Genomic DNA, 16,517 nt, shown 5'->3' with positions numbered 1-16,517 from the left:
TGCAACAATAGCATGCACATGTGCTACGGTGACACCAGGAAATGTACCCGTGATAATTTCAAATGAGAAAAGCTGCCGTGAGACCTCAGGCTAGTTTCTGGACCTTGCAGTGCCTTTGTTTCATCATCTGATACTTTTCCTGTGAGATTGCTAACAGTGACTTTAAACAATAAAAGATCCCCTAGCAGCTCTAGGGCTGTTTGAGAAATGTGGGCTTTGGGATAGCCAAGAAGAGCACAGGCTTCGAGGCAAGCAAGTGTGGGTTCTGATCCCATCGCTCTACTTCCTGGCCATGTGGCTTTATGGATGACTGAACGTCTCAAAGCCTCAGTTTCCTCCTCTGTAAAATGGGTATGTCTATATTAACCATATAGATCTATATGTATTGACACAGAAAGAGGTCCATGATCTATTTATACCAGTTTGTATACTAACCGATTTATTTTATATCTGTATATGTACACATGTGTATATATACACACACACACACACATTTCAAAATACTAGAAAAATATATATCAACTCTTCACAGCTATGGGGCAGAATAGGGATATTGTTGGAAAATATTGGGGAAGGGGTTTTTATACTCTATATACTTCCATATTATTTTAATGTCTTTCTGCAGTATTTTAATGGGTTTTATATAAAGGCATTTTATTTTCGAAAAACATATAATAGCTTCCTGGCAGAAGTGTTGTGAATTTTGAGATAAAGTACGTCAAATGCTTGACAGTTGTGGGCCTTCGGTGATGGTGGCCAACAGTATGGCAGACTTCTGAAAAGACCTGGGGCACAGAGGCATGTGGAGGAGGGTCTGTGACTTACTCGTCTGCAACTTAAGCAGGCTGAATTCCTCAGGATGCTTATCCTTTTGGACTTCAGGCAATGACATTTCAGAGGAGTGATCAGAATGTGAGAAGGAGGGTTTCCAATCCAAGTCAGCAGTGGTGCTGGAAAGAAAGCAGAAGGATTCTTCCACGTGCTTAAACTGGTAATTAGAGCCTGATCTCACATAGTTTACCCTAGAATTGCCCTCGCTTATGAGAACTGGGACTACTCCTCTATAAAAGTCCTTGAGCATATCATTTATTTACTCACAATTTGAGGGGACTGAAACTTATTGAAAAGATGGGTATTCAGTGGTTCATGCCTGTAATCCCAAAACCTTGGGAGGCTGAGACAGGTGGACCACTTGAGGCCAGAAGTTTGAGACCAGACTGGACAACATAGTGAGATCCCATCTTTACTAATTTTTTTAAGTGTTTAAAAATAATTTGGTGGTTCCTCAAAAAGTTGAACATAGAATTACCATAAGACTCAGCAATTCTGTTTCTAGGTATATACCTAAAAGAACTGACAACAGAGATTCAAACAGATACTTGCATGTGAATGTTCTTTGCAGCATTATTCATAACAGCCAAAAAGTGGAAACAACCCAAGTGTCCATCAAGAGAAGAATAGATAAGCAAAATGTGGTACATAATACATACAATGGAATATTATTCAGCCTTAAAAAGGAATGAAGTGGCTGGGCATGGTAGCTTATGCCTGTAATCCCAACACTTTGGAACGCTGAGGCAGGTGGATCACTTGAGCTCAGGAGTTCAAGACCAGCCTGGGCAACATGGAGAAACCCCGTCACTACTAAAAGTACAAAAATTAGCCAGGCATGGTAGTGCATGCCTGTAATCCCAGCTACTCAGGAGGCTGAGGCAGGAGAATTGCTTAAACTGAGGAAGTGGAGGCTGCAGAGATCTCGCCACTGCACTCCATCCTGGCAACAAAGTGAGATCCTGTCTCAAAAAAATAAGAAAAAAATAAAGGAATGAAGTAGTGATGCACGCTACAACATAGTGAGCCTTGAAAACACTATGCTAAGTAAAATAAGCCAGACACAAACGGACAAATATTATGTGATTCCATTTATATGAAATATCTAGAATAGGTAACTTCATAGAAAGTAGATTACAGGTTACCAGGGGCTGGGGAGAGGGGAGAATGGCAAGTTATTGCTATGGTCATAGAGTTTCTGTTTGGAGTGATGAAAATGTCTGAAAATAGACAATGGTGATGGTTACACAACATTATGAGTGTAATTAATGCCACTGAATTGCACACTTAAAAATGAATAAAATCAGGCAGGCGCAGTGGCTCATGCCTATAATCTTAGTATTTTGGGAGGCCAAGGTAGGAGGATCACTTAAGCCCAGGTGTTTGAGACCAGCCTGGGCAAAATAGTGAGACCTCATCTCTACAAAAAAAAATTTAATTAGCCAGGTGTGGTGGTGCACACCTGTAGTTCTAGCTACTTGGGAGGCTGAGGTGGAAGGATCACTTGCTCCCAGAAAGTGGAGGCTGCAGTGAGCAGTGACTATGCCACTGCACTCCAGTCTGGGCTACAGAGTGAAATCCCATCTCTTTAAAAAATGTTTTTTTAATGGATAAAATGGCAAATGTTGTGCCATATATATTTTACTACAATTTTTAGAAAGGAATGATATATATTACAACATGTATGCATCTTGAAAGCATTACGCTAAGTGAAAGAAGCCAAACACCAAAGACCACATATTGATAATCCCATTAATATTACATGTCCGAAATAGACAAATCTATACAGACAAAAAGTAGATTAATGGTTGTCTCAGACTAGAGGGATAGGAAGATGGGGCTGCAGGGGGATGATTGCTAAAGGGTATGGATTTCTTTTTGTGGTGATGAGAATGTTCTAAAATTGATTGTGGTGATAGTTGCACAATTTTATGAATGCACTAAAAACCATCGAGTTGTGTGCACAGTTTAAGTGGGTAACTTTTATGGTATGTGAATTATGTTTAAATAAATCCGTTACCAAAAAAAGCATGTTTAATAAAACCATTAAATGCAAATAAAAAATCAATAAGTATATAAAGAAGATGACGAAATAATCTAAAACAAACCTAGGCTGAAATGATTACAATAATACAGCATTATGTTTAGCGCTGAACTTCCTAGCAGTTTATAAAGGCCCGCAACAAACTATTATAGGTGTCAGCAGAAAATGCAATCACTTCTGGTTTAAATGGCTTTGCGTCTGATATCTGGCCTTGGACAATGTTTTCAGGTACAATGATCTGTTATCAAGTCACAGGGTCTTTTTTCATAACAATGCGTCACTCATATTTAAATGGCATCGAAGCAACTTCATATTGCTTGTCTTGTTTGCTCCCTACTAACAATCCTGTGATGTAGGTAGGACCAATAACTCAGTGCCCCCACCCCCGATTCAGAATATAAGCAATTTTGGAGGTGTGTTAGTTTCCATGACAAGAGTATAGCTGGGGACAACTGGAATTGGGGTTCAATGTCTCAAAACTGTCACTCTCCTCTGCTTATCCTGACACCTTGGCTTCCTTTCTGCCAGTTGCAAATGAGCTTCTTCACAAGAGCAAAAAGGCCACTGACAGCCCAGATTCAAATTCTCATGTTTTCCAACCAATTTTTACCCGTATCTCCAATGTGAAAAATCTCAGGGAAGGACTCACTGGCTCAGCTTAGATCACATGTTCTCCCTTAAATCAATCACAATCAAGAGGTGGAGATAAGTAAGATGATGGTAGCTCCTATTCAGAATACTCATTAAAACTGGGTAGGCAGGAGTTCAAGACCAGCTGGGGAAACACAGCAAGACCTTGTGTTAAAATGTTTAAAAACTGAGTAGGGAAGGGCTGGGCACGGTGGCTCACGCCTGTAATCCCAACACTTTGGGAGGCCGAGGTAGGTGGAGTCAGAGGTTCAAGACCAGCCTGGCCAACATAGTGAAACCCCGTCTCTACTGAAAATATAAAATTAGCCAGGTGTGGTGGCATGCACCTGTAATCCCAGCTATTCAGGAGGCTGAGGAGGGGGAATCACTTGAACCCAGGAGGCCAAGGTTCCAGTGAGCCAAGATGGTGCCATTGGACTCCAGCCGGGACAACAGGAGCGAAACTCCATCTAAAAACAAACAAACAAACAAACAAACAAACCAAACAAACAAAAAAAACTGGGTAAGGAAGGAGTGAAAATCAACTCCCCAGAAAAAGGAGAATAGCATAGATGACGCCACTGGAAAGACAGTGGAAGCCAAGCAGCTTCTACAATATGTGAACACAGCAAGGCACTGGAGGAAGCCACTTCAAGCAAAGGAGGCAACGTGAGCAAAGGCATAGAAGGAAGAAACATCAGGGAAATGAAGAAATTTGATGCGGTTGTGGCAGGAGTTTTTGAGATAAAGGTGGAGAAGAGAAGGAGACAGATCTGGAGAACTTGCAGTTCATATGGGGGGGGCTCTTTTTTATCAAGCTTTAATGGGATATCATTAAATAATGGTAAGCAAGGACATGACATGGTCACATGTGGTTAGAAAACTCTGGAAGCTGTGAAAGGAAAGGGCTTTGAGAATATAAAATTTAAGTCAGGGAGTCCACTTAGGAAAGTGTAGCAGGCAGCCTCTGACATGGCTGCCAATGATCCCTGACTCTTGGTATTTATTCCCTCCTGTAATCTTCTCCCTTTGAGTATAGGCTAGACCTACTGACTCACTTTCAACAAAGAGAAAACAGCAAATATTATGGGATGTCACTTCCCAGGTTAGGTTACAAAGAGACTGTGGCTTTGTCTTGTGTGCACTCCTGCTTGCTTGTAAGGAGAGACAGCTGCTATGTTGTGAGATGCCCTCTGTAGAGACAAGGAACTGAGGGAAGCCTGTGGGCAACAGCCAGTGGGGAATGAACTCTCAGCCCCAGCAGCCTGTGAGGAAGTGAATCCTGCCACGAACCATATGAGTGAGCTTGGAAGTGGATCCTCCCCCAGTTGAGCCTTCAGATGAGCCCACAGCTCTGGCCAACACCTTGACTGCAATCTTGTGAGAGAGACCTTGAGCCAGAGGCACCCATCTAGGTTATACTCAGATTCCTGACCTATAGAAAATGTGAGATAATAAATGTTTGTTATTTTAAGTAACTAAGTTAGGGTGATTTGTTGTGTACCAATAAATAACTAATCTAGAAGGTATTACAGTGGTCCAGGTAAGAGATTATCAGGGCCTTGAGTGGGACCATGGTAATATAGATGGAGTAGAAGAGATGGACTTATACAATGTTTCAGGGCTTGATCCCCCATTGGATGAGCGGGAGGAGACAAGTATGACCTGTCAATCTATACCTTTGGAGCTGTATGAATACTGAGATTATCAACTGAGACAAGGAACACAGAAGGATTTGGTTTGTAAGGGTGGGTGATGAAAAGTTCATTCAAGGCACGTTGAGTTTGGGGGCCTGTGGGACATCGGGTGGAGATATCTGGAAAGCAGTTCAATATATCAATCTAAAGCCTGAGGCTATGTCTAGAGTAGAGCTTTAGATTCAGCTACACATGCTTTGACTGAGTTAGGTCCTCCGTAACCCAGGCATCATGAGAGATAAAGGGGACTTATTTAGGTGGGAATTAGGAATGCAGAAGTGGCAGCAATCACCCAGTTCCCCATCCTACAGGATGTGAACCTCACATTCTGGGCTTTCTTTCCCTCCCAATACATGGTCCCACTGCTGCTGCTAGTGATATACATCTGTTGCAGAGGACATAAAGAGGCAGAACTTAAGAATTATGCCAGCCTCTTCCATGTCTAGTGCTGGGGGCAGCAAGTCCACTTGGAGCAGATTTTATGATATAAAGAATCACTTGAGCAACTTCCCTTAACTTTGACTGAATAAATCCATTTCTAGGAATTTACTCTTATGATATAATCAGAGATGGGCAAAAGCTGAATGTACAGGGGGACACATTACAGCACTATTTACAATAGCAACTCTTTAAAACTATAGGTCACTGGTTAGATTGTGGTCTATTCATCTGACACTCAAGCACTGTAGTCATTGAAAACCATGTTCTTGAAAAACACTCAAAGGTATGAGAAAATTCTCTCCACATATTGCTCAGTGAAAAAGCTGCCTTTATAAGATGTCCTTCGGTAAGTGAATGAATAAATAAACTATGGTACATCCAGACAATGGAATATTCTTCAGCATTGAAAAAATGAGCTATTAAGTGGTGAAACGACATGAAGGCAACTTAAATGCATATTATTGAGAGAAGCCAATCTGAAAAGGGTATATACTATGCGATTCCAACTACATGTCATTCTGGAAAGGAAAAAACTATGGAGACAGTAAAAATATCTGTGGTTGCCAGGGGGTGGGAGGGGTGGGAAGGGATGAATAGATGGAACACACAGGATTTTTTAGGACAGTGAAACCATAATGTGCTGGGAGCAGTGGCTCATGCCCAGCGCTTTGTGAGGCTGCAGCAGGTGGATCACTTGAGTCCAGGAGTTTGAAACTGGCCTGGGTAGCATAGTAAGATCCTGTCTCTACAAAAAAAAAATAAATTTACAAATTAGCTGGGCATGGTCACACATATCTGTGGTCCCAGCTACTCAGGAGGCTGAGGCAGGAGGATTGTTTCAGCCTGGGAGGTCAGGGCTGCAGTGAGCCATGATCATGCCACTGCCTGGGTGACAGAACAAGACCTGGTCTCAAAAATAAATACATAAATAAAAATAGAGAAGCTACTATAATGATGGATACATGCCATTATACATTTGTCCAAACCCATAGACTGTGCAACACCAAGAGTGAGCCCTATTGTAAACTAGGGGCTTCGGGTGATTATGATGTATCCATGTAGGTTCATCCATGGTAATAAATGTCCCACTCTGGTGCAGGATGTGATAGTGGGGGAGGCCGTACACGTGTTGGGGCAGGGAGTACATAGGAGCTTTATACCTTACTGTTAATTTTTCTGTGTACCCAAAACTGCTCTAAAAATAGTAAAACCCATAATAAATCTTTTTTAAAAGTAGGTTTTACAAAAGAGTAGTATAATATGATCTTAATCGTAAAATAAATATATATTTTATGTGCAAAAAATGTTTTCTTGCACATATAAAAAACTAATATCAAAATGTTAACACATATTCTCTAAGATGTGAAATTATAGTGACTTTTATTTATTTATTTATTTTGACACAAGTTCTCACTCTGTTGCCTAGGCTGGAGTGCAACGGCTCAATTGTAGCTCACTGCAGCCTGGAACTCCTGGGCTCAACTAATCTTCCCAACTCAGCCTCCTGAGTAGCCAGGATTACAGGTGCACACCCCCAGGCCGGGCTAATTTTTGTATTTTTTTGTAGAGTGGAGTCTCACTGTGTTGCCCTGACTGGCCTCGAACTCCTGGCCTCATCCTCCCAAAGTGCTGGGATTACAGGTGTGAGCCACCATGCCTGGCCATGTGACTTTTTTTTGTTTTGTTTTGTTTTTTTGAGGCAGAGTCTCACTCTGTCTCCCAGGCTGGAGTGCAGTGGCGTGATCTCGGCTCACTGCAAGCTCCGCCTCCCAGGTTCACGCCATTCTCCTGCCTCAGCCTCCCGAGTAGCTGGGACTACAGGCACCCATCACCACACCTGGCTAATTTTTTGTATTTTTAGTAGAGATGGGGTTTCACCATGTTAGCCAAGATGGTCTCCATCTCCTGACCTCCTGATCCACCCGCCTTGGCCTCCCAAAGTGCTAGGATTACAGGCGTGAGCCACCACACCTGGCCGTGACTTTTATTTTTAATACTGTCTTCATCTGTTCAAATTTTCTACAATAAACTTAAATTACTTCCATTGTAACAAAAATTATTAGAAAAGCATATCCAAAACTTTTTATTGTAAAAGAAATATAAACAGGGAAAGTACATAAAACACAAAATCAGTTTTACAACTAATTACAAAGCCAACATCCTGGTCAAGAAACAAAACGTTAGCCCGGCCCAGTGACTCACACCTGTAATCCCAGCACTTTGAGAGGCCAAGAAGGGAAGACCGCTTGAGCCCAGGAGTTTGAGATTAAAGTGAGCCAAGATAACACCACTCTACTCCAGCCTGGGTAACAGAGCGAGACCCCTGTCTCTGTCCAAACAAAACAAACAAAACATTGCCAGTCCTTCCCTTCCCCACTCCCCAGAAACCATCTGTGTGTGTCCCTTTCCGGGAAAAGTAACCACTACCCTAATTGTGACTCTTATGATAATCATTTATTTGCTTTTCTTTAAGTTTTACCACCCATGTATGTATGTACATATCCCAAAAATACAGTTTCACTTATTTTTGAACTTCGTAATAGCAAGCACTTACACAGAACTTGCTGTGTGCCAGGAAGTCTTCTAAGCTCTTTCCAGGTATTAACTCAATTAATCCTCACAACAATCCTATAAGCTATCATCAGCATTTTACAGATAAGAACACTGAAGCCCAGGGAGGTGAAGTAATTTGCTCAGATTCACACGGATACTAAGTGGCAGAACCGGGATTTGAACCCACACAGTCTAGCTCCAGAATCCATGCTCTTGCCAAGCATACCATGCTACCTCTCAGACTGTTCGCTTCTTGGTCAGAATCTTCCCCAACAGTGACAGCTCTGCACCAGACCCTTACTTTATGTAAGCAGACACTCTGGGGAGGCCTGGAGGCTCACTGACACTTGGGCCTGTTTCCACAGAAGATGAGGAACTGACCCTTTTGCCAGAGGGTGTTGTGTTGGCAAAACATCCCTTAGATTCCAGAAAATCACTGCAATTAGCACCTGCAACACAGAGATATCACCATTTAATTAAATTATTGAAAATACATTCCACCCTATTTTGTTTCCTAGATTATAAATAAATTTTTAAAACAGCTAACATTTATTGAGCATTTACTGTGCACTGAGGATTATGTCAACACCTTACACATGTTATCCCATTTAATCCCTATAACAACCCACAGGCTTAGGTATTCCTTATTATCCCCATTTTATGGTTGAGAAAACTGAGGCTGAGAAGGCTAAGAAACTTGCCTATGATCGCATAAAAAGTAAATATCTAGGCCGGGCGCGGTGGCTCATGCCTGTAATCTCAGCACTTTGGGAAGCCAAGGTGGGTGGATCAGATAAGATCCACCCTGACTTGAGGTCAAGAGTTCGAGACCAACCTGGCCAACATGGTGAAACCCCGTCTCTACAAAAACACAAAAACTAGCTGGTCATGGTGGCATACTCTTGTAATCCCAGCTATTTGGGAGGCTGAGGTGGGAGGATTGCTTGAACCCAGGAGGCGGAGGTTGCAGTGAGCCGAGATCACATCACTGCACTCCAGCCTGGGCAACAGAGACTCTGTCTCAGAAAAACAAAAAAGAAAAAAGAAAACACCTAGGACTATATTTGATTATAGCTCTTGTGACACTAAAGCCTGAGATTCTAACCCCTGTACTAGACTGCTTGCCCCTACACACAGTTCACCACTCTGAACTAAGTGGAAGACCTAGGATCTGAAGTGAGCTGTATAGCACTGTACATTGTATTAAGCATCTCAATATAATTTTCCAAAGGGTTTGTTTATAAAACGACTGATGAATATAATGCTGATCACAACCCAAAGAACACGCTCAGAAATTTCTGTGGGTTCCTCTCACAGTTCTTATTCATCTTAGTAGAATCCATAACAGTGCCTGGCACAAGGCAGGTGCTCAATAACTATTTGAGTGAATAAATGAAAAAGAATTATAACTCCCCAACCACACACAGTTACAAGTGAGGGAGTCCTGAAAACCAGTGAGTGTCAGACAGAGAAGAATATCCATTATCTTCACTCTGCTATACTATTAATACTTCATGAAAGCCAATTTGTTCTGTTATCATTTCATACAGTTATGTACCTCATCCAACCACAAAGATAAAAAGTCCGATGAAAAGATTATGCATATTTCTTTATGCATAATTTCGTAGAGCACTGAAGCTCAATAGATGGCAATGTAACCTCTGGTAATGAGAAAATTGTAAGAAATAAGAGTTAAACTTCTCTGATTCTTGAGTACATTTTTAGACTGACTACTATTCCACCCACACAGTATCATGCTTCACACATATAGAGTCATCTTTTGGTATCGATGGGGGATTGGTTCCAGGACCTCTGCAATACAAAAATTACAAAAATCCAAAGATGCTCAAATCACTTATATGAAACAGTGTAGTATTTAAATATAACATATGCACATCCTCCTGTATGCTGTACTGTAAATCATCTCTAGATTACGCATAATACCTAATACAGTGCAAATGCTATGTAAATAGTTGTTATATATTTATTTGTATTATTTTTTGTTGTTACATTGTTGTTTTCTTTTCTTTTCTTTTTTTTTTTTTTGACACAGAGTCTCACTCTGTCACCCAGGCTGGAGCCCAGTGGTGTGATCTCAGCTCACTGCAACCTCCGCCTCTGGGTTCAAGTGATTCTCCTGCCTCAGCCTCATGAGTAGCTGGTATTACAGGCACCTGCCACCACACCTGGCTAATTTTTGTATTTTTAGTAGAGACAAGGTTTCACCATGCTGGCCAGGCTGGTCTTGAACTCCTGGCCTCAAGCAATCCACCTGCCTCAGCCTCCTAAAGTGTTGGGATTACAGGTGTAAGCCATGACACCCAGACTTGTTTCCTTTCTGAATATTTACTATGGGCAGTTGGTCGAATCTGCCAATGCAGAACCCGTTATATGACTGTATAGTATAAACTATGCAAATTCCCACCATCTATCAGCAGGACTGCTACTCAGAGAAATTTTTATTCATTTCCTCTCAAATTCATATCACAAGTGAATAATATCTTTTTCATTCTTATCAAGTCCCAATCTATCACCAAACCTTTCACTCCTAAGAGGACTTTGCCTGTTACTCTACAAAGCTTAAAGTTCAGCTGAGCTACTTCCTCCCTTCAAAATCCTCCCACTCTGGGGCTTCTCAGGACATGGTGCAAGGCCTATCTGCACCAGAATTACCCAGGAAGCCTGTTAAAAATACAGATTCCCAAATTCCATCGCAGACCTATTGAATTAGAATCTCTCAAAGTGAGGCCTGGGAACCTGTATTTTAAATAAGCCCCCACCCTCACTCCTGCTCTTCCTTCAGGCTCACGTTTGGCAGTAATCTCCTTCTTGAAGTCTAGTTCCATTGCTGCACTGTATTTTATCCCATTCCACTTCCAGATTCCCAACTGCACAGAACTTCCTGAATTTGCCCAGTCATGAGAATCCCCTTGGGGTACTTGTTCAATATGCAGGCTCCAGGGCTCTGTCTCAGACATACAGTCTGGGAGCCAGGATATTTAAGAAGCACCTCAGGTGATTCTTAGGGTCAGCCAAGTGTGGGAAGTGCTGCTCTGGAATATGCCCCAGAGCCTAGAGCAGCCCCCAGCACAGTGAGGGCCAACTGGTTGCTTGAGGTGTAACTGGGATGGAGTCAAGCCCAGGGGAGGTGGCAGGCAAGCAGCAGGTGAGGATGAGGAGACAGGTCCCCAGTAACCAAAGGAAGAACCACCCATATACTAAGCCACAAAACAAGTATCACAATACATAGACCACACTCTCTGACCACAATGCAATACAATTAGAAATCAATAACAAAAGACAGCCAAAAAGTATCCATAAGCTTGGAAACTCAAACCACACTTCTAAATAATTCACATACAAGAAGAAATTGTAATGGAAATCATGAGGTGCTTAATGATCAATGAACATTGAGTACTATATATCAAAACCTGTGGGATTCAACTAAAGCAGTAATTAGAAATCTGGGGCCTTAAATGCGTATGCTGTATTTCACTGAATATAAGGCACCATCAATTGTAATAGCATTGTTATTTTATGTATCACAAAGAACAAAGGCTGCCAGTTAAAGTATGACACATGCTTTTATCACTTAGAATTTTTATTTTATACTTATTGAGGCATTCTTTTAGGTTTACTTAGATATAGATTTTAATCACATATCACTCATGCACATATACAAAGAAGGAAAATATAGGCACAATAGACTGGTTAAGGCATTCCTAAATCTTATGCACATTCAGAAATCTGACTACTAAATCACTTTCAACTCAATCACTATTGTCCACCTAATACTGACCTAATATTTCAATAAAAATGTGAATTGAGTGATGCAGCATTTCTTTCTTTCTTTTTTTTTTTTTTTTGAGCCAGAGTCGCCCAGGCTGGAGTGCAATGGCGCGATCTCGGCTCACTGCAACCTCCGACTCCAGGGTTCAAGCAATTCTCCTGCCTCAGCCTCCTGAGTAGCTGGGATTAGTGCATGCCACCACACCCAGCTTATTTATTTATTCATTTATTGGAGACAGAGTCTCGCTGTGTCCCCCAGGCTGGAGTGCAGTAGTGTGATCTCAGCTCACCGCAACCTCCGCCTCCTGGGTTCAAGCGATTCTCCTGTCTCAGCCTCACGAGTAGCTGGAATTACAGGTCCCCACCATCATGCCTGACTAATTTTTGTATTTTTAGTAGAGATAGGGTTTCACCATGTTGGCCAAGCTGGACTCAAACGCCTGACCTCAGGTGATCCACCCATCTCAGCCTCCCAAAGTGCTGGGATTACAGGTGCAGTGGCGCCAGGACCAATTTTTGTATTTTTAGTAGAGATGAGGTTTCAACATATTGGCCAGGCTGGTCTCTTAGCCAGGCTGGTCTCGAACTCCTGACCTCGTGATCTGCCTGCCTCGGCCTCCCAAAGTGCTGGTATTACAGGCGTGAGCCACCGCGCAAAAGTGCTTCTCTATTGTCTCTGGAGTTTTCTTCCAAGCTATGAACACACATTCTACATGCTTCAGTGCTCGTACAGCAAAAATTATTACAACTACATCCTACCTGCTGCTGGGCCCACAGACCTGGTAACATCCAGTCCCTACTTCAAAGATGCAAACTGTCTATCCAAGAATTGATGGATTATAGTGTTCAAAATCAAAAATTCCAAAATGAATGAGCCAAGTTGTCAATTTAAGAAATAAGAAAAAAAAAAAGAGTAACCCCTCTCCCCCCCAAAAAAATTTTAAGGAATAAAATCATAAAAGCAGAAATGAATGAAATAAAGATTATCAGAACTATGGCTTCATGCAAAAGCTAATGATGTAGATAAACAAGGTTCAAGAAAAAATTTTAAACACAAATAAATAATATTAGGGCCTGGCCTGTAATCCCAGCACTTTGGGAGGCCAAGGCAGGTGGATCACCTGAGGTCGGGAGTTCAAGACTGCCTGGCCAACATGGTGAAACCCCATCTCTACCAAAAATACAAAAATTAGCCGGACATGGTGGTGCACGCCTGTAATCCCCGATACTCAGGAGGCTGAGATCATGCCACACTGCACTACAGCCTGAGCAATAGAGTGAGACTCCATCCCCCAAAAAAAACCAAAAATAATAATAATAATAATAGAAATGAAACAAGGCCATAATTATAAATAAAATAGAGATAAATTTGCAGATAAAGAAATTAAGCTCCAGAAATGTCAAATAACTTGTTCAGAGTTACATAGCTATGGAGTATAATTTATAAAATGTAGTCTAATGTTTAAATAATCAAGACAGTACTGACAAAAACCCTAACAGACAAATCAATAGAACAAAATAGTAAGCATAAATAGAATAAGTAGAATAAAATTTTATATGAAAACAAGTGGCATTTTATCTTGGTGAAGAAAGGATGGGTTATTCAAAAAACAGTGCTGGAACAACTAATTAACCATTTGGAATAAAAATAAAATTAAACCTTTCTTATCCCAAACTGGAATAATCCAGATGACTTACAGATTTGAATGTAAAAATTGAAATTAAAGACGTACCTGAAAAAAATAAGTGAAAGTTTATATAATCTTAGAGTGAAGAAGTTATTGCCAAGAAGATAACAAATACAGGCAAAATAAAGGAAAATAGGCATAGATTTGAATACGTCTCTTTAAATATAAACTTAAAACTTTCATAGCAAACTATAAACTGGGGGAAAATCTATAACAACATGATAGAAAGAAAAAGAGTTAGTAGTCATGACAAATTATGAGCTTTTTTTTATACTTTAAGTTCTGAGGTACATGCGTAAAACGTGCAGGTTTGTTACATAGGTATATACGTGCCATGGTAGTTTGCTGCACCCATCAACCCGTCGTCTACATTATCTATTTCTCCTAATGCTATCCTTCTTCCCTCCCCCAACCCCACGACAGGCCCTGGTGTGTGATGCTCCCCTCCCTGTGTCCATGTGTTCTCATTGTTCAACTCCCACTTATAAGTGAGAACATGCAGTGTTTGGTTTTCCATTCTTGTGTTAGTTTGCTGAGAATGATGGTTTCCAGCTTCATCTATGTCCCTGTGAAGGACATGAACTCATCCTTTTTTATGGCTGCATAGTATTCCATGGTGTATATGTGCCACGTTTTCTTTATCCAGTCTATCATTGATGGACATTTGGGTTGGTTCCAAGTCTTTGCTATTGTGAAAAGTGCCGCAATAAACATAAGTGTACATGTTCTTTATAGTAGAATGATTTATAATCCTTTGGGTACATACTCAGTAATGGGATTGCTGGGTCAAATGGTATTTCTCGTTCTAGATCCTTGAGGAATCCCTACACTGCCTTCCACAATGGTTGAACTAATTTACACTCCTTGAGCTTTTATAAATTTATAAGATGAAAATAAATATCCAAAAAGAAAAAAAAGGGCAAAAGATATGATCAGGTAACTTATTTTTAAAAACAGGCTGGACAACGTGGCTTATGCCTGTAATCTCAGCACTTTGGGAGGCCACAGCAGGTAGACTGCTTGAGGCTAGGAGTTCAAGACCAGCCTAGGCAATATATGGAGACCTGGTCTCTACAAAAAACTAAAAAGTTAGCTGAGCGTGGTGTTGCACACCTGTGGTCCCAGCTACTTGGGAGGCTGAGATGACGACTGCTTGAGCTGCAGAGGTCAAGTCTGCACTGAGCCCTGATCGTACAACTGCACTCCAGCCTAGGTGACAGAGTGAGACCCCATCTCAGAATAAGATAAAATATACTAACACATACAAATAGCCAATATATATTTGGGGGAAATTTCATCCATCATAATAACTGGGTTTGGGGGAGTGGGTGGTTGTTTATTTTGTGGTTTTGTTTGTTTTTTTTTTGAGTCCGGATCTTGCTCTGTCACCCAGGCTGGAGTGATCTCGGTTCACTGCAACCTCTGCCCCTAGGACTCAAGTGATGCTCCCACCCCAGCCTCCCAAGTAGCTGGGACCATAGGCACGCAACAGCATGCCCAGCTATTTTTTTGTTGTATTTTTCGTAGAGATGGGGTCTCACCACGTTGCCCAGGCTGGTCTCAAACTCCTGAACTCAAGTGATTCACCCACCTCAAAAGTGCTGGGATTACAGGCATGAGCCACTGTACCTGCCCCCGACCAAATAATTGAAGAACTGAATTTAAAATGAGATACCATTATTTGTTATCTGTTTGCAAACACCCAGGTTTGGCATAGCTTGGAGGAATGGCATTCCTATCATTGCTGGTGGGAAAGTCCCCATCTTACTGAAGAGCAATTTGGCCATATGTGACTTCAGAAGCCTATGAGAAGTGCATATCATTTGACTCAATAGTTCTGCTTCTAGAACTGTATCTATAAAAAAGGCATGAAATGCATGTTTGGAGAGGTAGAACGGATTCACATATGTGGAGAAGAAATGAAATCAAGGCCAAAGATGTCCTCTACGTCAATACTTGCATGTGCGTTCTGAGGTATTTATAGTAATATTTACTTATGGTAATTTTTGCCCATAGGTTTTAACAGTGACTGCCTTTCATAGCATGTAAACATTTTAATTGTATATTGCCACTATAGGACTTGAGAGTTCACCCAAGCAAGAATTGGTTGGCTCTAGGATGGTATCAGAGAGGGCCCTTTCCCAAGTTTTTTGTTTGTTTGTGTTAGGAGCAAAATTTAAATGTACTGCATGTTCCTAAGCAGCGAGCAGTGAAATCACACCTAAAACTTTAGCATACTTACTTGCTTGCTTGAAAAGTTTTGTGGCAGCAGCACTCTAGAAAGTGGCCTGTGGCCACTATAATGGGGAATGCTTGTCTGATGGACAAGGACAGGAAGAGCAATCTCTTGCTAAACTGGCAAACAGCACACTCTCTAGATCAAGCTGACTACAGCATCTTCCTAAGAGTAACTCAACCTCAAACTTGAGCTGGAGACACTTAAACATGTCCTCAAGATGCCTCCCCGCCCCTCCCCTGGTAAAAGAAGATTAGCTGGAAGAGAAGCTGGAATTGCAAGCCTGAACACTTACTAATACTGACGCTAATACTAATACTGATGCTCCCACTGCATAGAGTACCATCCAGCTACTCCGAGCAAGTCTATTACTTCTCCACGCTCAGCTCCCAATGGCTGCTCTCTCCCCCATCTAGCTCAGAAGGCTGTGGGGAGAAACAAACACACTAAGGAGACACACCCTGCTTGAAAGTTTCACCATTTATCATGAAAATTGTTATTCAAGTGCAATAAATGTCAAGCCAGAAGCCAGAAAATTCTAACAAGTTTCTAAAACACTACAAAATAAGAAGAAATGATGTAATTAAAGGCCAAGAGAAGGTTCTGGT

General features: G+C 41.4%; 1 protein-coding gene across 7 annotated transcripts in view; it reads right to left on the bottom strand.

Moving 5' to 3' along the window:
- The window catches only part of SPATS1 (spermatogenesis associated serine rich 1), a 37,204-nt gene that overhangs the window by 18,550 nt on the left and 2,137 nt on the right, over nt 1–16,517 (bottom strand). For all 7 annotated transcript variants that reach the window (XM_032140455.2, XM_032140456.2, XM_058432408.1 and 4 more), the window contains 2 exons: nt 8,498–8,645; nt 826–950 (listed from right to left, as the gene is read on the bottom strand). In XM_032140455.2, the coding sequence (XP_031996346.1) occupies nt 826–950; nt 8,498–8,645 (273 nt within the window). The remainder of the gene's footprint in view (nt 1–825; nt 951–8,497; nt 8,646–16,517) is intronic.

Source organism: Hylobates moloch, unplaced genomic scaffold, assembly GCF_009828535.3.
Source record: "Hylobates moloch isolate HMO894 unplaced genomic scaffold, HMol_V3 SCAFFOLD_20, whole genome shotgun sequence".
In the NCBI taxonomy this organism is placed as follows: domain Eukaryota; kingdom Metazoa; phylum Chordata; class Mammalia; order Primates; family Hylobatidae; genus Hylobates; species Hylobates moloch.
This window is presented reverse-complemented; position numbering and strand designations above follow the sequence as displayed.